Source organism: Phalacrocorax aristotelis, chromosome 25, assembly GCF_949628215.1.
Source record: "Phalacrocorax aristotelis chromosome 25, bGulAri2.1, whole genome shotgun sequence".
NCBI classification, from domain to species: Eukaryota; Metazoa; Chordata; class Aves; order Suliformes; family Phalacrocoracidae; genus Phalacrocorax; species Phalacrocorax aristotelis.
In genome coordinates this window covers 3,209,376-3,230,135 of record NC_134300.1, presented here as the reverse complement: position 1 = coordinate 3,230,135, position 20,760 = coordinate 3,209,376, and the positions used below count along the sequence as shown (strand labels likewise).

Below are 20,760 nucleotides of genomic sequence, written 5' to 3'. Positions count from 1 at the left end.
CCGCAATCGTTTGTCGTTGTGATTTAAAAGCTTGAAAAAGTCGAGCAAAGAGCTCGGCTGAAGCCACGGGGCGTGGGGGGGCTCCTGGGCCGAAGGGGCTTCCTGAATCGCAGTTTGATCTTTGCAAAATGGTCAGATTGAGCCACGATCGAGGCTTCGGGGTGAGATTACAACAAAAAACCCAGCGAGGAGCCGGGGACGAGGCTGATTCGCGCTCCCTCTGCTGGCTGCGGGCTCCCGGCCGCCGCGGCACTGGGGAGCCAAGGGCTTCTGGTGGCGATGTCGGCTCGGGGGTTTCGGGGAGGAGGATTTCTGGACAGCACAGCAGGAGGGGAGAAGGTGCTTTGCTCCTGCCCTGCTCTGCTTCCAGGTGATGAGCCCGGCTCTCCGGTTACGGGAGCATCATCCGAGAGCTGGGAAGAGGGTGGGATGGGAAGAGCCTCTTTCTCTAGCTGGAGTTTATCCCAGCGCTTTTAGGCTGCGGAGCCCGACTGCAAAACTGCCCGTGTCTTACTAACCTGCTGCCTTTATGACACTCTCCCTCCACACCCCTTCCCTAAACCCTTTTTAGCCTGTCAGACTTGCTCCCGAGAGGGAATTCATCAAATCCCTGATCGCCATCGGGAAGCGCCTGGCCACCTTGCCGACCAAAGAGCAGAAGACGCAGCGGCTCATTTCGGAGCTGTCGCTGCTGAACCACAAGCTGCCGGCGCGCGCCTGGCTCCCGACAGCTGGCTTCGACCATCACGTGGTGCGGGTGCCCCACACCCAGGCAGTCGTCCTCAACTCCAAGGACAAGGTACAAGCGGCCAGGGAGCAGTTTTGCAGCAAAAAGAGGACTTTTGTCCTTGGCGTGGCCCCCGTTTGGGGGGCTCAGGGCACCTCCTGGGTTCCGAGGGTGGTGGTACGGCCTCTGGGGCTGGGAGCGATGGGGAGAGACGTCTGTGCAAGGTACCTGGGAGGGGGACAAGTACCCCTGAGAGTAGCTGTCCCCTGAAACCTGCGCTGTAGGGGTCTCTGGGAGGTACAGTGCTGCCCTGGCGCTGTTCTACTGAAAAGCATGGCTTTGCCCCCAAAAACCACATGCCAAAAAGACAAAGCATGCACCGTGCAAGAGCAGAGAGCATCAGGCTGCCCGCAGCGACCGTGCCCCGCTAACGCTCCGTCTTGCTTCCCCCAGGCTCCCTATTTAATCTACGTTGAAGTACTTGAATGTGACAATTTCGACACAGCGAATGTGCCCGCTCGGATCCCCGAGAACCGCATCCGGAGCACCCGCTCGGCCGAGAACCTCCCCGAGTGCGGGATCACGCACGAGCAGAGGACCAGCAGCTTCACCACCGTCCCCAACTACGACAACGATGACGAGGCTTGGTCCGTGGATGATATCGTGGAGCTGCAGGTGGAGGTGAGGCCAGGGGTGCCGGGTTGGTCCCTTGCTGGCGCTGCGAGATGCTGGCGGGACCCGGTGCGGCCACAGCGCTCGGGAAGGCCCGTCCAAGCGGCGGTGCCATCCCACCTCGCGCCTGGGAAAGAGCGTCCCTTTGGTTTTGGTAGCCGCTACATCCCGCCTCTTGCGCCTTTCCCCTCCCAGCTGCCGGAGATTCACACCAACAGCTGTGACAACATCTCCCAGTTCTCTGTGGACAGCATCACCAGCCAGGAGAGCAGGGAGCCCGTGTTCATCGCTGCTGGAGATATCAGGTGAGGCTGGCACGGACAGAGCAGCCCAGGCGGTGGCTTTTTGGGGTGGTTTATGAGTTCAGACGTAAAAGGGCCGGGGTGTAAAATTTCTCTGCTAGATTCCCAGAGGGGAAAAAAAACACACAGGTCAAGGAGGGGGCTGTGCAAACCCTGGGCAGTGGAGGTTTGTGAGAGCCCTAAACAGAGGCGTGTAAGGGACGCTCTGGGCTGGTACAGCCCCCCCTGCTCAGCCGCTGGCGTCTTTCCTGCCAGCGAAGCGGTGGATGTGGCCCTGATTTGGGGTGAATCCATGAGCTTTGTAAAGCACTTTGGATCAAAGCGGCTCTGGGTGTGCCTGGTGACGGTACTTTTTCCCTCAACAATGGGTTTCGGTGCTCAACGGCTCCGTCTTGCAGGCGGCGGCTCTCGGAGCAGCTGGCGCACACCCCCACCTCCTTCAGGAGGGACCCCGAGGACCCGTCCGCAGTCGCCCTGAAGGAGCCCTGGCAGGAGAAAGTCAGGTAGGGCTGGAAGGGGCGCGTGTGTGCCGGGTTGGTCCCGGCGCTGCAGGGACTTTGTATGTCTCGGAAATCCAAGGAGGTCGCTCTGTGATTTGCCCAGTGAATAACTGTGGCCTTGACTTGAGGCCCCGCTCGTCCCCAGGGTGTGGTGGCTCGGGATGAGGCAGAGGGCAGCGAGCAGTGGGTGTGCCGGAGGAGGGAGGAAAGCCACGGCAGATTTGCTGCTCTTGGGTTAGGCTTTGAGGGGCTTTACCAGGTATTTATAGGCATCCTTTACGTCAGAGGAAGTTTGGCCTGTCCCAGAATAAACTCTTTCATGTTCCTGCTCTCAGAAGCCCCCAAATTTCTCCTTGAGCAAGAGGGAGAGCCCTCTGGGCTCTAAAAACCTGGGGGTAGTCTTGCCCACGTTTGCTCATATGGAGGTGCTGGTGCATTCTGGGAGAGTTAATTCCCTTCTGCTGTTCTCAGAGACAGCTCGTGGCTCAGGTGAGGTTTGCACCGTAGTTCGGGGAGGGCTCGGTGTGCAGTTCTCGCAGTCCTGGAGCATATTCTGCCATAGTCCCACTTGAGCATTTGCAGAGGTTTTCCTTGCTCCTGACGTCCCGATCGCAGACCTCCGGGCTGACTCGCTGCCCTCCCTCCCTTTCCTCGCGCTCCCATCCTTGCCCGTTCCCTGCAGGAGGATCCGGGAAGGGTCCCCCTACGGCCACCTGCCCTCCTGGCGCCTCCTTTCCGTCATCGTCAAGTGCGGGGATGACCTCCGGCAGGAGCTGCTCGCCTTCCAGGTCCTCAAGCAGCTGCAGGTGAGGCAGGAGAGGGGCTGCCCACGGGGCTGCGGCCGTGCGGGGCTGCCCTGGGTCCTGAGGGATGTTCTCGCTCTCTCCCACAGTCCATCTGGGAACAGGAGCGTGTCCCGCTCTGGATCAAGCCATACAAAATCCTCGTCATCTCCGCCGACAGCGGCATGATTGAGCCGGTTGTGAATGCTGTGTCCATCCACCAAATCAAGAAGCAATCCCTGCTTTCGCTGCTGGATTATTTCCTGCAGGAACATGGCAATTACAACACCGAATCCTTCCTGACGGCCCAGAGGAATTTTGTGCAGAGCTGTGCCGGTTACTGCCTGGTGTGTTACCTGCTGCAGGTCAAGGACAGGTGCGTCCACACGCCGTAGCCGTGTCTTCTACCGGGATTCATCGTTTTGTCCCCGGGTGCAGCAGGGAAATCCTGGGAGCAGGGGGTGCTGCTGCTCCCGGGGCCGTGCACGCGCTTGCAGAGTTTAATGGGACGTTTCTTCCCTCCCACACAGGCACAACGGCAACATCTTGCTGGATGCGGATGGACACATAATCCACATCGATTTTGGGTTCATCCTCTCCAGTTCCCCCAGGAATCTTGGCTTTGAGACGTCTGCCTTCAAACTCACCACGGAGTTTGTGGATGTAAGTGAGCGGGGGCCGGGACGGCGAGGGGCGATCTCACAGCAGCGGGTGGCACAGTCAGACCGTGGCAGCTGGGTTGTCACCCAGGGGCGGTTCTTGGCCTCAGCCAAGCTGCTCTTGGGCCCCGGCTGACGAGCTGGAAGCTGGAGGAGCTCCGTTTGCGGCGTGGGTTCGCTCAGGGAAGCAAAATTCCCTAAAAAAAAAAAAAAAAAATCCCATCGTGCCCCTCCTGTTGCCAGCCCCTCTGCTCGGGGCACGCTGCTGTCCTAAGGTTTCTCCATCCGCTGCCCTCCGCCCACACGTCTGCTCCCTTCCAGGTGATGGGCGGGCTGGACGGGGACATGTTCAACTACTACAAGATGCTGATGCTGCAGGGGCTCATCGCGGCCCGGAAGCACATGGATAAAGTTGTGCAGATCGTGGAGATCATGCAGCAAGGTGAGGGGAGCCGGGGGGGCCCCAGAGCCGGGTCTTTCCCCAGCGGTGCCACATGTGGGTGTGGGCTGCAAAGAACCTCGCCCAGAAATGGCTCGGTGACCCTCGGGGTGTGGAGGAAAGCTTGTGGAGTTGGGTGAGCACCTGGAGAAGTCTCGTACCAGGAGAGGCTCTGGGCAGCCCTGCTGGGGCCTGGGGGGTGCACGGGGAGCTCCTGGTCCAGGGAACTGTGTTTTGGGGGACACTGGATCCCATGAGGATGCCGAGGGGTGCCTGCGTCAGCCCGGCTGTGCCGGAGCTGTGAGCGCTGCAGGGATCAGCGCGGGTTGGGCTGAGCAGGGCGAGTGTCTCCCGGGGAGAGGGAGCGTCCCCCGGCCCTGGGGCCCGGCCCTCCTCTGCCCCTCGGATCTCGCGGGGTGGGTGGGCACCCCGGCTGCGCCGCGGGGCGGGAAGGGAAGGGAAGCGTGACTGTGGCAATGGCCGAGCACTGTTTGTGCCCCGGGGAAGCCTAACGCCCTCCCAAGGGAAGGGGGTTGCCACTCCTCAGGGTGGGAACAGGCCCTAAACACGGGGGTAGGCCCTGACTAACCCTGGCAGCGCCGGGGGAATGCCTGTGCCACAAACCAGCCTCAGAGCCGGCGGACGCGCAAAGGTCGCGCCGGATGGAGACCACCGCGCCCTCGGAGGGGGGCTGCGCCCACCCCCGTCCCCCCACCAAACCCCACTCCTCCCGCCCTGCAGGGTCGCAGCTCCCCTGTTTCCACGGCTCGTCCACCATCCGCAACCTGAAGGAGCGCTTCCACATGAACATGACGGAGGAGCAGCTGCAGCTGCTCATCGAGCAGATGGTGGACGGCAGCATGCGCTCCATCACCACCAAGCTCTACGACGGCTTCCAGTACCTCACCAACGGCATCATGTGATGGCCGCAGGCCTCCCTCTCCCAGACCGGCTCCGTGGCCGCTGCTGCATCCGGCCCAGGCCTGAGCTCTGCCCCGGGGAAGAGGGCTCAGGCCTCAGTGGTAAAAAGGAGGCTGAGTCTCAGCATCTTCCCAGGGCTGCTTTTTGCCAAGACTCCGCAGCAAAATGAACCAAGAAAAGAAAAAAAAAAAAAAAACAAAAACAAAACCCCACCAAACTACGCAGTTGAAGCAGGAGAAAAAAAAACACCCCACTTGTGAAGAAAAATCAAAGCGAAACGGCTCAGGCAGTAACTGGTCCTGGTGGGCGAGCGCGGGTTCTGCCGGCGGCCGGGTGAGCGCCGGGCCCCGGGCCGGGGGGCAGTGCTTGCCCACCCACCGCCGCCCATCAGTATTACTCCCGTCAGTGGCCTGTGACCTCCCACAATCTCATGGCGTGTTCAAGACTGGGGTGGGGGGACCCCGGCCTGGCCCCCCCCCCCCCCACCCCCACCCCCCCTCGGTGGCTGCTGCGACATGACCCTTCTGCTGGTACCACTTGAAGGCAGCGGAGGCGACCCCCGCCGACCCCTTCCCTGCATGTGCCCCCCCACCCCCTGCCGCAGCCTCAGTGTTGCTCCCACAACCGCCCCAGGGACCCCTCTTTGTTTCTTGCACCCCCTTTTCCACCCCACCCCACCTCCGCTGCCACCATTTAATGAAAGCCGAACCCCCCCCAGTGCCCCCCCCCGCGGTCACCACTCCAGCACCATCCCGCAGCACCCAGGGCCGGTACCTCAAGGTTGGGGTTTGGCGGCTGGTGCCCACCCCGGGGTGGTGGGGGGGGGGGGGGGTGCGGCGCCGCCTCCTGCGCCTTTCGAGCACCTTTGGTTTTTGGTTGATTTTGGCGTTTTGGGGTGGGTTTTTTTGGGGGGGGGGGTCTTTTTTCTTTTCTTTTTTTTTTTTTTTGACTCTGTTCCAGCAGTTTGGGACTGTGAAGCCCCCCCACCCCCCACCCCACCCCCCATTTGCAATAATTCCTGCCTGCTTCTCCTTGCCCTGGCGGGGCAGGGGCTGGGCTGGTGGGGGCAGGTCCCCCCTCCCGTGGAGTCCCCGCAGTGGGGTTGGGCAGGGAGCGGAGGGTGGGAAGGCGCAGGGTGCCATCCTGGGGTGCCCCCAGCCCCCCCGGCCCCTCCCGGGGCGCAGCGCCAGCGCCGCCAGCCCAGGGGGAAGACCTGGCAGCCCCAAAGGTTTAACCCACCAGGCACCTGCGCCCCCCTCTTTGCTTTAAGAGCAGCAACACCCCAGTGTCTCACCCCCCACCCCCCCGCAGCGTTGACCCCGCCGTGGTCCCTCCGGCCCCCCCCCCCCCCCCCGCTCAGCGCGCCGGCCTGTGACCCCTGGATGTTCTCCGTCTCTTTGTTTAGCACTAATTATTTGTCATGTTGATTATTTAGCATTAAAGAACAAAAATTCTATTTTAAAACGCTGGCTGCCAGTGGCCAGAAGCCTCCGGGGGGGGGGGAATCAGGGAGTGAGTTTGGGGGGGTCCCCATGCCAAGGGCACCCTAAAACTGTGATCACAGACCTTTTTTTTGGGGTCCCCCCCTCCAGCTTTGCAGCGGGGAGGGCTCAGAGCAGCCCTAAGGCCTCACTGGGGAAGCCGGGGCGGGGCGGGGATCAGCCCCTTCCACCCCCATTTTGGGGCAGGACCAACACGGTGGCGCTGGGCCGGGGGGGACACAGGACCGCCCCCCCCCCCGGGGCACATGCGGGGCCAGGTAAGCAAGACAGGGCACAGCAGGGGTTAAACCACTAAAAGTTTAATTGCATTATTACTACAAGAATAAAGGATACCTGAGAGCCTCTTGCAGTGCCCGTAGTTTTAATGTAGCATCATCCCAACCCCTAAACCCGCGTGTCGAGACGCCCCCGCCCGCTTCAACAGGTCGCTCTAAAGGCACTGAAGTGCTTGAAAACCAAGATTACAAAGCGATTTGTTTTTGTTTCCTTCCTCTAAAACTCGTAGAAACTTTAGGTTCTTCTCTATTTATTAAACATCATTTACACGTTCACAGCCCCACGCGACACAGCGGAGGGGGGTCGGGGAGGCGAAGGGGGCGGGGGCCGGGCCCAGGGGTGGGGGGAAACTGCTGGTTGCTTTTATTTTTTTTCTCCTTTTATTTCAAAAGCCCCCCCCCCGCGCCTCCGTGGGTGCCCGCCAGCTGAATCCACCTGCAGCGAGGGGGTGGGTTAGCCCCTTGCCCTTAAAAAAAAAAAGGAGAAAAAAAAAAAAAAAGGAGGGGGGGAGGGGGAAACAAAAAGGACCCAAACCCCAACCCCGGCACACCAGCCTTCCCCACCCCAGAAAATAAGAAAAATAAAAAACAAACACAAACCAAAACCAAAACAAAACCCAAAATCACAACAGCAGGTTGGTGGTTTTTTTTTTTTTCTTTTTTGTCACTTTTAGTGTATGATACAACTTTACACAGCGTGTTAGAGGTTATTCACAAGGAAATAAGGAGCCCAACGTTAAGTTACTGAAATAATTACTCACACGAACACCCTACCCCAAGCACAGGCGCTAAACGAAGAGAACAAGTAGAAAGTTTCTTTTCCGGCCCCGAAGGTAACGGGGGGACGCGGTGACGGCCCCGCGCGGGCGAGACCCCGCTGGGCCGGGGCCGAGCACTCGCACACGCGTGTGCGCCGGGACGCGGCTCCCAGCGGCCGAGGGGGAGCTCGGTCCAGCCCTGTGGTCCGGAGCTGCACTGCGCCCGCCAAGGGACGGCCGAGGAAGAGTGGCCGGTAAAGCCGAGCCCGGCGGTAGGCTGGGCGGTAGCAGAGCCCTCGGCCCCCCAGGCTGGGTGGGAAGGGTGGGGGGCGGCAGTGGGTGACACCAGCGCCCCTGGGAAAAGCCCCCCCCGCTCCCCCGAGACTCACCGTCGGCGTTTCAGTCCGTAACGGGATGTGGCGGCGGCGGCTTTCCCTCCTCGGGGCCCCTTCACCCGGAGAGCGGCTGGCGCGGATCCCGGTCGGGGCGCGGGGAGGTCCCCCCCGGCTGCAGCGCCGGCAAACGCTCGGTGCAGCTTCGTGGTGCCGGAGCCACGGGCCTCGCGCTGATGTTGCCCGGAGGCCTCGTTCTGGCTTCTGTTTTTTCTGCTGCTGAACGAAAAATCTCGTCCTCCTCCGTTGGCCGAGGCTGCCAGCCGCGCCCCGAGCGCGGCCCTCCGGGGGGGGCGAAGCAACCAGCCTCCGAAGCCCGGCGCCGCCCCGCGTCGGTGCAAGCGATGGCAAAGAGGGACCCCGCGCATCGGGCAGGAGAGCGGAGCCAAGGAGTGCCTGGGGCGTCTCTCTGCGACGATGGAGACCAGCCACGAGTCTGGAAGCGGCTTCTCCCCACGGCTCCCGGCAGAATACAAAATAAGCAACATTCAAAAGGGAAATTAAAAAAAAAAAAAACCAAACAAAAACCTAACAAAAACCAAGGTGGATTTTTGCTGTGACATTATTGTCAGCACAGACAGCTCTGTCCTGCAGTGGAGAAGTCGCCCCTGGTCCCCAGGTCGTGCCCAGCTCCGGCGCTCCCGCTGCCGCAGCCGCGCTTCCCTTCCAGCACGGCACGTCCCGGAGAGAGCAGCCGGGAGGGGACCCGCCGTGTAAAAGAGCCCGTGACTCAGGATTGCCAACACCGGCCCCAGGGTGGGAGGTGTCCTTCTCCCGGCCTCATCCTCGTCCCCATGGGAGGAAGGCCCCCGTCCCTCCCCGCAGACACGAGCGGCTGTGGGGCGGGTCGCGTCCCCGCGTCAGGACAGAGCGGCGAACAGTGAACAAACCGTTTGGTCTCTCCGAGAGCAGGGCGGCAAGGCTGGACTCTGCCCCTGGGCTCCTGTACAATAAGGCAGCCGAAATGCTGCCTTCCCCCGGCTCTGGCCCACCGAGCGGGGTGGGCTGAGCCCTCCGGGCCAGGGCGGGACACCGGCCGAGCCCACTCAGCGAGCCGGGCCGGATCGTGCAAGCCAGGCTCTCGTCTCTCTTCACGGCTCCTTTATCCGAGCCCATGTCGAAACGCCGCCCAGGAGGGAGGGAGGGAGGGAGGGGGAGCCCAGGTGGGCACCAACAACCTCCGTCGCAAAGAGCTCTGTGCTGATTATATACATGTCTCGTTCCCCTGCTGCCGGGGCCCTAGTTTTCGGGGCTGGCATTCTGCCTGGCACGGATGAAGGCCATGCCGTGGGTGCGGAAGTGCGTCTTGAGGTTGAGCTGACTGTCGAAGCACCGGCCGCACACCTTGCAGGAGAGCTTGCCGTCGGCCACGTGCTGGGCGCCTCCTTCCAGGGGACTCCGGGGCCCCGGCTCCTCCATCTCACCCGCTCCCTTCTTCTTCTTGTGGGTGATGAAGCGGTGGCGGTTGAGGGAGACCTGGGAGGTGAAGCAGAGCCCGCACTCCCGGCACTGGTGGGAGCTCTCGTCAGTCCGGTGCTGGGGGATGTGTTCCTGGAAGTCGGCCGAGCTGCTGGCGAGGTAACCGCACTTTCGGCACCGGAAGGGGGCCTTGCGGTCACCCTTGGGGTTTTTGGAGGGAGGGGTGGTGCTGTCAGGCTCCTCGCTGCACGAGTCGCCCTCATCCGAGGACAGCTTCCGCTTCCGACCGGACACCTACGGGAACAGTTCGGATAAGCTTTAATGGGTGCTGGATTTGAGCAGCTCCTGGCATCACCCAGTGTCCTCAGGGATTTCCCAACAGGCTCCCACACGCATTTGCTCGGATAAAGGCCCAACGGTCCTTGGCTGGCCCCAAGAGCCGTGCTCCTGCCAGTAACCCCAGCCAAGGGGCTCCCGCGACAGCCTTTGACGCGCCTGCGCCCCTCGCGCCTGCGCCCCTCGCAGCCTGGGCGGCTCCCAAGCAAGCTCTAAGCAAGACGGGATGTTTTGCCTTTTCTCCCAGCACAGAGCGAGGGGCTGAGCCAGCCAAGTTCAACCCCTGCCGGCAGGGAGAGGCGGGAGCTACGCAAGCTGTGCCCGGACAGGGTCCGCACCCACCCGGCAGGGCTGGGCCTCGCAGTGGGAGGCAGCTGCCGGTCCCAGGCACCGCGGGACGTGCAGAGGCAAGAGCAAACGAGGATCAGGGCTCACGGGGATGCCTTCTACCCTGCCCAAAGCCTCCGCAAGGCCCCAGCCCTTCGCGCGCACCCTGAGAGACCTCAGAAACCTCGCACCTGCGTGGCGCCGGTCCCTATCCGGGCAATAACGACCTCCTGGCTCTTCATATGGTCGGTCACCTTGATCCCGTGTCGCACCTGGATGTGCTTCTCCAGGATGAGCCGGCTGCTGAAGGTCCGTTTGCCCTCTGTGCAGTACCTGCGGGGCCAGAGGAGGGAGGCAATGAAGTGATGCTCCGCAGCGAGGAGGCGAGCCCCAGGCCTGCTCCAGCCCTGGCTCCCCTGCAAAGCCTGGCTCTGGCGTCCTGACCCCCGACTCTAAGCACAAACATGCTCATCCACGTTCCTCTAGAGGGTATAAAACCCCAGAGTCCTCCCCGGTACCTCCTTCTGCTCCTACTCCCAAGACACTTGTTCAATCCCCATCATGCTTCAACCATCTGTAGCTTTATCCTCCCCACAACAGCTTGAGCGAGGGAAACAAAAGTCACCCCTATTAAACCAGACCCCTCTTCTCAGCCCATCCCAGAAGGTGCTGTGGGTACCGGCAGGGATAGACGCGCTTGATCCCTTCGTGATTCACTCGCACGTGTCTCCGGAGGCTGGGAGCGGAGCAGAACGAACGCTCGCACAGGTGGCATGGGAACTTCTTCACCGACTGCAAGAAACAAAGAGGCAGGTGGAGCCGGGAGCCCGGAGTGAGGGGCTCCCTGCTCGAGCGGAGAAGCCAGACCCTCCAGAACGGAGAAGTGGAAACTCGGCGCAGCCCCAGATTTCCTCTCCCTGCCCATCCTACAGCTGCACGTTTGGGTAACGAGCTTCTGGTCTTTGCTGCTCAGCAGAATAGGCAACGTCCTGCTCCCCACAACCTCAACCCTGACCGAGTTTGTACTGGGGGGAGAAGCCATGTCCAGACTGCAGCAGAACATGCTCCCAGCCCCGCAAGGAACCCGCCTGCCCTGCCCCGCTGCTCTGTGCCAGGAACATGCCCTGCCCACATTCCCAAGGGCTCGGCAGAGCCAGCGCCGGAGCCCCCGGCTTTCTCCTCACCTTGCCGTGGTCCTTCTTCATGTGGGAGACGTATTCGTCACGCTCCGGGAACCAGGAGTGGCAAACGCCGCACGTCCACCCGCTGCCCTTTGACTTGTTGGCCGTCTTGCGCTGGAAGCGGCTTCGCTTGGTCTTGCGCAGCTCGGGGGAGCTGGGGGGCTCATCCTCCTCCGTGGAGGATGACGACTCCTCTGAGATCTTGGACACAGGGGTTTCGACAGGCTCCTGCTTCGGCGTGAGCAGGACAGCCGCCTTCTTTGCCAGGTCTTCCCTGGGCTTCTGGGGCTGATGAGTGTTCTGGAAAGCAAAGATAAGGGGCTTGGCAGCTGTCTGGGACCGTGGTTTTCCCCCCAGCTCTGCAGCAGGCTGGAAGGAAAGCCCGCCCACCCACAGGCCCCAGACAGGCTCATCTCCTCAGGCTTTGGGCCAGGGGTGTGGGGGACAAGGGAAGCAGATGTCAGAGCCCTGCTGTGTCAGTGATGAAGTGACAGCCCTAATTCCACCGCTAGCGAAGGATAGTTCCCAAATACTAATACCAACGGGTTGCACAAAATGCGCCAAGCCCGGCCACAGCACTACCTTGAGGTGCTCCAGCATGGTGCGCTTCTGGGCGAAGAGCAGCGGGCAGTCCGGACACTTGAAGACGCTGACCCGCTGGTTGAGCAGATGCTGGTCGAAGTGGGAGGAGAGCAGGGGCTTGTGGGTGAAGACCGTGTCGCACATTGCACACTTGTAGATCATTCTGTCGGAGGGAAAAACACCACTGTCGGCACAGCCCGGGTTTGGATCAGGAGAATCTTGGAAGAACCCCTTTGGAAAGCAGGTTGGGAGCAGCCCTGGGCACGGTCTGACCCGCACCGAGGGACGGGAGAGCAAAAAAGAGATGGATGCGGCTCCCCATGCTGGTGCTGAGCTCTTCCCCGCATCCCACTCACCAAGGATGCCCATGCTTCTTTGAATCATAGAATCATTTAGGTTGGAAAAGACCTTTAAGACCATTGAGTCCAACCATAAATCCAACACTGCCCAGCCCACCACTAAACCATGTCCCTACATGCCACGTCTACACGTCTCAAATACCTCCAGGGATGGCGATTCAACCACTTCCCTGGGCAGCCTGTTCCAGTGCTTGACCACCCTTTCGGTGAAGAAACTTCCTAAAACCCAATGTAATCCCCCCCTGCACAACTTGAGGCCGGTTCCTCTCGTCCTATCGCTTGTTAGGCGTGATCTCTTCTGGTGAGATCTGTGGGGATGTCAGCTCACCAGGAGCACTTACTTGGACTGCTGGTTGCTGAAGCCGGGGTGCTGCGTGTAGACGTGCGCGTGGGCGCTGGGCGCTGACTTGAACGCCATGGGGCAGATGGGGCACTTGTGGAACACCTCGCAGTGGGAGGTCTGGATGTGGGACTTGATGGAGTTAACCCCGCCAAAGACCACAGCGCAGCTGGGACACCTGGAGAGCGGAGGAGAGTGGGAGGCAAGGGGTTGGGGGCAAACGGTGCAGGGGAGCTCAGACTTGTGCACACCAAGTGCTAACAGCAAAGAGAAACCGCAGCACAAGGGCCCACGCCTGCTCCCTGTCTGGCCATGGGACTGGGAAAAGGGCCCCCGCCCCAACAGACACCAGGATCCAAACCAGTTTTGGGCTCTGGGAGGACTCTGGTTTGGAGCAACCAGTCCTGCCCATCACCGGTGGATCCAGGGCGCACGCAGCTCATCAGGAGCAGGGAGAGATTGCAGGGGTCTGATCCTGCCAGCCATGACTGAGGTTAAAACAGTGGCCAGGAGGAGACCTTTGACCCCCGGGGTCAAAGGGATGAGCGCCAGAGAATGGGTGAGGTGAGACCTTCACCCCCAGTCCTGCAGCCAGCACCGGTGGGGAGAAGGAACACACCTTCCTGCCCCAGCTGCAAAATGAAAACCCTCTGGGGCCTTGGGACTCTCCTCTTCGGTCCTGGGCGTCCCCCCCAGGCCCCTCTGCCCCGCGCTCAGGCCGCGGTGCCCTACCTGTACCCGACTCTGCGGGAGAAGTGCAGGCAGGCCTCCTTCAGGTGAGTCTCAAAGTTCGCCAGGAGGAAATTCCCTCCGCACTCGGGGCAGACGTGGGGAGGCCGGTTTTTGTGCATCCGCTGATGGGCGTTAAAGCTGCAGCGATTGGACATGATCATGGGACACGTCGTACAAACCTGGGGGGAGAAGAGCATCGAGAGGTTCAGCCTGGCACACACCCACGTGTACAACAGGGCTTTTAAGCCTTCTCTGCAGGTGGATGGGCTAACAACCTGCAACACCCAAAGCAGCCCCAATCCGCATGCCGCCGGGGGAAGATAAGTGCTGGGACTCCGCAGGGTACGTTTTAGGAGATAATCTGCTTGCGCCAGCTTGCTGGGTAATTGTTGAGGGTGTTTTGCAAGCAGACAAGACGCCTTTTCCAGGCTTTTCATCGCAGATGGGTTCCAGATGCAGCGCGTGCCAAGGGTTAGCCGGGGACCAGCCGCTCGGCGAGGGAGTTACACCGGAGGGAGCGGGGGCGTATTCAAACCAGCTGCCAAAACCATTTCGAAACTATTTCCAACTCCACGCCAGGATACGGACGTGGGGATGTCGAGGGGAGAAGCTGACAAGGACTCAAGGAATCAGGTTGGGGCTTCCAATAGGAGCTGCCCTGAAAGATGCGATCACCAGAGCAAAGGTGGGGCAAGGAGAGAAGGAGCAGCGCCCAGCCAGGTGCCGGGCACAGTAAGCTGTCCTCGGGCTCCCCTTGCTGCCGGTACCCAGACCTGGGTCCAAAGCGCTGCCAGGAGAGACCCAAGGGTGATTTTGGCAGCGGGGCAACAGGAGGGAGCGAGGGATCGGACAGGGAACAGCTGCTAAAGACAGCGTGGGAGATGGAGCAGGGACAAGGGGCACATCGGGAAGGGAGAAGGGCTGAAAGGTGGCAGGTGAGGAAGAGGATTACAGAGGCTTATGGCTTCAGCCATCCCCATCCCTCACTGTGCTGAGGAAGCTTCTGGGTCTTTTTTATTATTATTTTTAATTTTTAAAAAAGGCTTTTTGTAGGCAGTGCTGGCTTAGGGAGGAGTCCCCCTGCTGGGTATGGGGTCAAAGCTGCCCTGGCTAGGTGAAGGCTGTTAACAGGCCTTGCCCTGCCAGCAACTTCATGTTGAATTTCCAAGCTGAAGCACTCCCCGCAGATGGGCTCTCGGAGCCAGAAATACTGTGCTGCGGCATTCACGGGCAGCAGGTGCCTGCGGGGAGATAAGGACCATTTCCCCCAGCTCTCCCGTCCCTGATCTCCTCCTCTCTGTGCCCTCTCACTGCTCCTGCCGCAGCCCCCGTCCGTCTCTACTGCATCCCAAACCCCCCACCGACACCAAGGCTAGGAGAGGGGATGGGAGTAAGAGAAAAATGTTAAAAGCAAACTCCTCAGGACAATCCATAAAAGCACGGGAACCTCAGTGCTCCTGGTGATCCAAGGGAAAGCAGCCCTCCTCTCTCGAGGCAGGGCCGCAATATCTGCATCTGAACAGCCTCCTAGCTACAGCAGCAGCTTCGAAGTAAACAGAGTTACCAGGAAACAGCAAATTCCTCCTATGCAAAGAGGGGGCTGAATGTCTCTGGACAAAGGGAAAGGTGAAGACTGAAGATGTGCCACGGGGAGGACAGGGCTCCTCTGCGGACCCGATTTCCCTCCTTGCCTTTTAAAGGTCATCCCTCGGCAGCGTTAATCCTGTGGGTTTGCTGGATGCTGCCTGCCCTGACAAACCAGGATGTGCTGGCAGCAGCGGGCAGCGCCCAGGATCTCGAGGCTGGCCCTCGAAGAGGGGGGAGAAAAAAACCAACATAGGCACACCCTGGTTTCTCCAGACTCCATTTGTGCTTCAGGCTGGTGAAAGAGGAAGCAGCACCCACGGCCCTAACATGGCTGTGTGGGGACAGCTGCATCCCGCAGCGGGTGCCAGCAGGCAGGGCACTGATGCTCGGGGACCTGCTCTTCCCTCCCCGCCACACCCCGGCCCCTGCACCCACGGGGCAGCTTCATCACCTGCCGACAACCAGCAACAGCCTCCCTTCCCCCCACCCAGGGCCTCGTGGGCATGAAGCAAACCCCCGCTCATGCATTTTCCTTCCTGAATGAGTTTTACAGGCAGGTGCTGCCTAAATCACATTTGGAGCGCCCTCCACTTCTGTCCCACGTCCCCAGGGATGGGTTGCTGTGGCTCTAACGTCCAGCTCCCACTGCCCTCCCACCCACGTACCGTGCTGCTGGTCGTCCCCGTGGTCGCCGCCTGCTGGAAATGCGCAGCCAGCCCGGCTTTGTCTTTGCATTGCTCCTTGCACTCCAGGCACCTGAAGCAGCTGTAGTTGGTCTGCTCCGAGCTGCTGCTCAGGGGCAGGATGGGGAGGTCCTGAGCCCCGTTGGCCGTGGCCAGGGCGTCCTGAGCCACGCCAGTCACTTTGCTAGCGGGGAAGGAGGTCACCGAGACCAGGGGGGTGATATCCGGCTGTCCGATCATTTGATCCAAAGCAATCGGCCTCATGACCAAATGGGAACACTGCATCACCAGGCCTTTGTCCTTGTGCTCCCGGGCGTGCAGGAGCAAACTGCACTTGTTGAAGAAGACGAGGCGCTTGGTGCAGTGGTTGCAGGTTACCTCAATGCGCATGCTTCGCCGGTCGTAGTGGCGAGCCAAGCTCTTCTCCAGGGCGAAGGAATCCCCGCACTCCAGGCAGCGGTAACCGAAGGGAGGCAGGGTGAGGCTCGCATCGGCCGGAGGATTCAGGTTGGGTTTGTATGTTGGCAAGAGGTTTTTACTGTTGAGGATCTTGTTAAAGGCTTCCACCAGGCTGGACTGGCTCCTGGAAATGACCGTGCCTGCGATGGTAGGGGACGGCTTCTGCGGCTGCACCATCACAACAGTGGTGCCGTTCACCTTCTGGTTGGCCGTGGTGGTGATGGTGGTGGTCTGTGTCACGGTGCTGATGTTGGTCCTGGTGTCAGCTTTGGGCAGGGTCTGCGGTACCAGATTGATGATGTTCTTGGCCATGGCTTTACCCGTCTTTGCCGGCAGCACCACGGATTTTTGCTGAGCCACGCTGGCAGCGATCAGCATGGCGCTGCTGGCATTCTGGATGGTGGAGACGGGCAGGACGGTCCCTTTGAGCTTGGTGCCGTTGCCAAGCTGAACACTGACAATTTTTGGCCCCTCGATGGTTTTCAAGGGGCTGGAGAGCTCCAGTTTCTCCTTGGACACCTCCAACGCGATCCCTTCCTCTTTCTCTGCCGATACTGAGAAGCCGGCACCATCAAGAGAGGTGTCCTGAGAGCTGTGCTCGGGCGGCCCCTTGGTGGAGCCCGGCTCTGAATCTGATGAGACCCTGGTCACTGTCCGGGTGATGCTGCCACAAGATGTTTTGATGGTTTTAATCCGCACTTTCAGGGGCCGAGAGGAATTGGAAGAAGGAGAATCATTGTTGTTGTCTTCCTCCTCCTCCTCTTCCTCAGCACTGGACATGCTCTGTGGACTTCCTATTGACTTCTCCAGAATTTCTTGCTCTTCCTTGAGGGCGATGCTGTCCAGCTGTTTCGGAGAAGTGGGGAGCCTGGGGCTTTGTACCACGGGCGAGGAAGGCTTGAAGAACGGCTCCCGGGGGCTGGCAGGCGAGCGTTTCACTTCAGGAAGGTTGCTGGTGCTGCTGTCGAGGTTTGGGTCAGAGCCGGGCCAGGACACAATGGGAGAATCATCCGTGGAGTAGCGAACAGTGACCGATTTCAGGTGATCCAAGGGACTGTCACCCAAGGCTGCAGCCAAACCCTTGGGGCTGGCTTCGCGGCCCACCTCCTCCGAGTCAGACTCCTCTTTCTTGATGCAGGGGATGGTAGGAGGGGACCCGTTGGCACCCCCCGCCTGGCTAGTTTCAAAGGACTGTGGGAAAGGCGGGGGCAGGTTCTCCGTGCTGTCTCCCATGGGCTCTTTGCAGTCCAGCGACGAGGTGGGAGACGGGGAGAGGGAGGGCACGGCAAGGGATTTGTCTTTCGGCTTACACTCCCGAGGTCTGTCAATCAGGTTGGCAGCGTTGTCTTCGTTGGGATCGGGGCTAAAATGGGAGAAGATATCGAGGGGTTTGGGGCCTTTTTCCTTCACCCAGCACTCCCCGTTGGAGGATGCCACAGCTTCCACGGACCTGGAGGTGGGGGACCTGGGCATCTCGGTGGCCCCAAAGCCATTCTGCAGCAAGCGGGGCCCGATGACGTGCCCGTCTTTACTGCGCCCGTCCAGGGCATCGAGCTGCTCGGGGCAGACAGTGTTCTTTACGATCACGCTGACAGCGGTGATGTCCGTGTGGGGCAGGACGTGGTCAGGGGGTCCCGGCTCCCCGGGGACTTGCTTGATGTGAGCGTCAGCTTCCTCATGGCCAGAATGGATGGCCTCGTTCGTGTCGATGTCAGGAATGTCGAAAGCTGCCAGAAGGTCATCGAAATCTGGAGTTTTCATGTCACCCATGATGGGGAATATGGCAGAGTCTGCAACAGAGCAAGGAGAATGAGCATTAGCACCGTGACCCGAGCATGCCAAGGAAGCCATGAAGAGACACACAGCAGAGAAACAGATGGGAGCTTGCTTCTCCTGAGCCCCACGCTAAGCACAAAATCCCTGGGCTGCCTTCCCTTTGAACCCCAGCCTCACAACCCTCCGGCAAATCCCAACACTTCTCCGCCTTTTTTGCTTCGTTTGTTTCATATCATTTTTTGATCCCCAGCCAAGACAGAAGAAAGTTCAGAAGGATCCCAGTGCTCTGGGGGAGACGTCCGAGACCACAGGATGCAGCCTGGCAAGGAGAGCACTGCCCCAAGGCTGGAGCAATTCCCCACGTACATACAAGCTCCGCGGCAGAGGATCGGCGGGTTGCAACGAATCACCAGGCAGGCGCGAGTCGGGACTGGAGAGCTGCAGAAAGATCAAATGCCTCGCAAGGGGAACACGCTGTCAGGGGTACCCAATATGACGCAGGAATCGTCCTTCCCTCCCCGCAGCAGCGAGGCCGTCCCAAGGCCAGCCCCACGAGGACACAGCTTACCAGGAAGGCGTCCAGAGGGTAACAAAAGACTCAGTAAGAGACCTTGAACATGTGGGCTGTGGAGCAAGGGATGAAGAAATAGGGGAGGCTGAGGGGAGACATGGCAACAGGTTTCAAATATGGCCGCAGCAGAGACAAAGGGAATAATGTTCCTCCTGTCGCTGCAGGCTGGGTAAGAAATCCCAGGATTAAGCTGCAGCCAGGGGATGTGGCTTAGACAGCACGAAAGACTCTGATTTTTAAGGATAACCAGGCAAAGGATCCCACTAGGCAGGAGAACAGGGGATGCCCCGTGTGCTGGAGAGCAGCCGGATGCGTGTCTGTCCAACGGGAGCAGATCCACTGGGAGCGGATGGGGGGTCTTGGGGATTGGGGTATGCTGCCCTCGTCTTTTCTGCTCTTAGCATGGAGGGCGGATGGTTACTTCTAACATCAATCAGCAAAAGCAAAAAAAACCCAAGCCAAAAAGAAGAGAAACCTTTATCTCAGGGGTTGTGAGGGGCAAATACAAACACCCTGCAGCCCTGCAGAGAGCCAGCCCTGGCAGTCGCCTCTTCCCCCAGCTCTCAGCTGCCGCAGATTAAGCCAAGGCTGCTGGAGCACTCGCTGCCCGCCTGCAGGAATACGCTCCTCGGACAGCACAGCTTATGTGTCAGGGAAATGGCTGCAGCTGACAGCCCGGTCCAACCGCTGCGAGGAGACTCACAGCCTGTCTGGCTGTCCCTGCGGTGGGGTGACGGCCACCAGCAGCAGGAAGGACAGGCAGCCAGGCTGCTCCAACGGCCACGGCAAAACCCACCGGCAGCCCCACGCCGCAGCAGACCAGACAACACCACCACATATCGTGGGTAAACATCCTTTTTGCAAAAGGGAGGGATTCCCTCCCGGGGAGCTTGGTTCAGTTAGAACCCACTGACACCAATGGAGGAGGTTAGCTGGCATGGCCGGCAGACGGGGGACCGGCAGCCCCCACAACCCAGAGCTGGAAGCCCTCGGCCTTGCCACGATTTGTGCCAGAAACAAGTCACTGCTCTGAAACCTGCCAAACCACTGACAGGTGGAAAACCTGCAGCGTTTGTCTCAACGGATTAGCCAGAGCATCCTCCTGGCCGGTGGCACGTTGCAGGCACCTTCAGCTGCCACATCTTCGAGTCACAGCATCCAGCCCCTTGTCCTAACCGGTTGCTGCGGAGGGGAGTGGATCAGAGTCCCCACAACCACGCTGCTGCCACGTATACAAAGATTTAATCATCTCCTCAGTCCTGGCCGCTTATTTGTGAGGAGTGGGATGGATGGATGGATGGATGGATGGATGGATGGATGGATGGATGGATGGATTCTTGGCATCTTGCTGTTGGCCAAACAGGCAGCAGCACTAACGAAGCTGGTTTCCATCTGTTCTATCTAATCAGGGATGAAGGCAGACTAGCTCCCCCCTTGGAGGGGCAGCGGCTCTTCCCAGACACGTCCCTGTACAAGCCTCCTGCCTTGGAGACCACAGCACATTCACCCTCGCGCCTACGCGACTGGGAGCAGCCAGTTCAGCGTTTAGGCCCTTCATCTCGCCTCGACGTGACGCTCCAGCTTCCCGCTGGTCACAGAATGGCTTTTGCTGATGGCTGCAGCCTGGCAGCGCGCAGCGTCCCTGGGAGAGGGCACCGTGTCGCAGGCCAGGAAAGCATTCCTTGCATGCTGGTGCTGCTCAGGGGAAGGGCTGCATCCTTGGAAGAGCTCCTCTGAGCCTCCTGGTGATCTCCATTTTGGAGACGCCACGGTGTACACAGAGGGCCAGCCGCACTCCCATGGGAAGAGCTCCATCCAGCAGTGTCCTGCCCTTCCCAAACTGGAGGTGGATGGAGGAAACGAGCCGAGCTGGTGCCCATCACCTCCATGGCAGCATCTGGCTTCCGGGAAGCAGCAGCTCCCACCCAGCCTGCCCTTCCTTGGAGGCGACTGGCAGCGATCACAGCTGCCATCCCAAGCAAAACTACCTACTACCTTGTGCAGTTGGAAGCCTCCCAACCAGCCTTCACCCTCTCCAACATGAGTCCCTGCTGACAAAGCTGTGCAGAGGCGAAGCCGGGTTCCGAAACAGCCTTGGGACTGCTCTTACACATGGTTTGGTCATTTTTTTGTACCTGGCAAACCCCCTCATATACCCAATTCAGCTATTCTCAGGCTTAGCGGGTCTATAAAGACTCTGGTGGTTTTCCCGACAGACAGCTTAGTAAGGAGGCTTAGTCTAGCTTTATTTTTAACTCTCACCACAGGTCACCCCAAGGGGATCTCCACTGGGCGCAGCGCGGGGTCTGTGGGTCACCAAGGAACCGGCTGCTCCAGAACGACGCTGGCCGTTAAAATGCAAGTGGGCGACTTTCTACTGGCATCGTTTCTGCGACGCCCAAGCAGCCCCGTCTGCCGACCCACAGGTCCCATCGCAGCATCGCAGGGGAAGAAGTTACCAGGGCGAGTGCTCACGGGC

The 20,760-nt window shown here is 60.2% G+C and overlaps 2 protein-coding genes across 16 annotated transcripts in view; one reads left to right on the top strand and one right to left on the bottom strand.

Moving 5' to 3' along the window:
- The window catches only part of PI4KB (phosphatidylinositol 4-kinase beta), a 29,450-nt gene extending 22,072 nt beyond the window's left edge, over positions 1-7,378 (top strand). For all 12 annotated transcript variants that reach the window (XM_075074914.1, XM_075074910.1, XM_075074911.1 and 9 more), the window contains 9 exons: positions 572-799; positions 1,181-1,408; positions 1,595-1,704; positions 2,100-2,204; positions 2,884-3,007; positions 3,094-3,359; positions 3,514-3,646; positions 3,964-4,084; positions 4,823-7,378. In XM_075074914.1, coding sequence (XP_074931015.1) covers positions 572-799; positions 1,181-1,408; positions 1,595-1,704; positions 2,100-2,204; positions 2,884-3,007; positions 3,094-3,359; positions 3,514-3,646; positions 3,964-4,084; positions 4,823-5,004 — 1,497 coding nt within the window. In that variant the 3' untranslated portion in view covers positions 5,005-7,378. The remainder of the gene's footprint in view (positions 1-571; positions 800-1,180; positions 1,409-1,594; positions 1,705-2,099; positions 2,205-2,883; positions 3,008-3,093; positions 3,360-3,513; positions 3,647-3,963; positions 4,085-4,822) is intronic.
- The window catches only part of ZNF687 (zinc finger protein 687), a 30,427-nt gene continuing 16,454 nt past the window's right edge, over positions 6,788-20,760 (bottom strand). For all 4 annotated transcript variants that reach the window (XM_075074903.1, XM_075074902.1, XM_075074901.1 and 1 more), the window contains 8 exons: positions 15,458-17,724; positions 13,206-13,384; positions 12,475-12,651; positions 11,775-11,937; positions 11,196-11,492; positions 10,691-10,803; positions 10,203-10,344; positions 6,788-9,642 (listed from right to left, as the gene is read on the bottom strand). In XM_075074903.1, the coding sequence (XP_074931004.1) occupies positions 9,169-9,642; positions 10,203-10,344; positions 10,691-10,803; positions 11,196-11,492; positions 11,775-11,937; positions 12,475-12,651; positions 13,206-13,384; positions 15,458-17,704 (3,792 nt within the window). In that variant the 5' untranslated portion in view covers positions 17,705-17,724 and the 3' untranslated portion in view covers positions 6,788-9,168. The remainder of the gene's footprint in view (positions 9,643-10,202; positions 10,345-10,690; positions 10,804-11,195; positions 11,493-11,774; positions 11,938-12,474; positions 12,652-13,205; positions 13,385-15,457; positions 17,725-20,760) is intronic.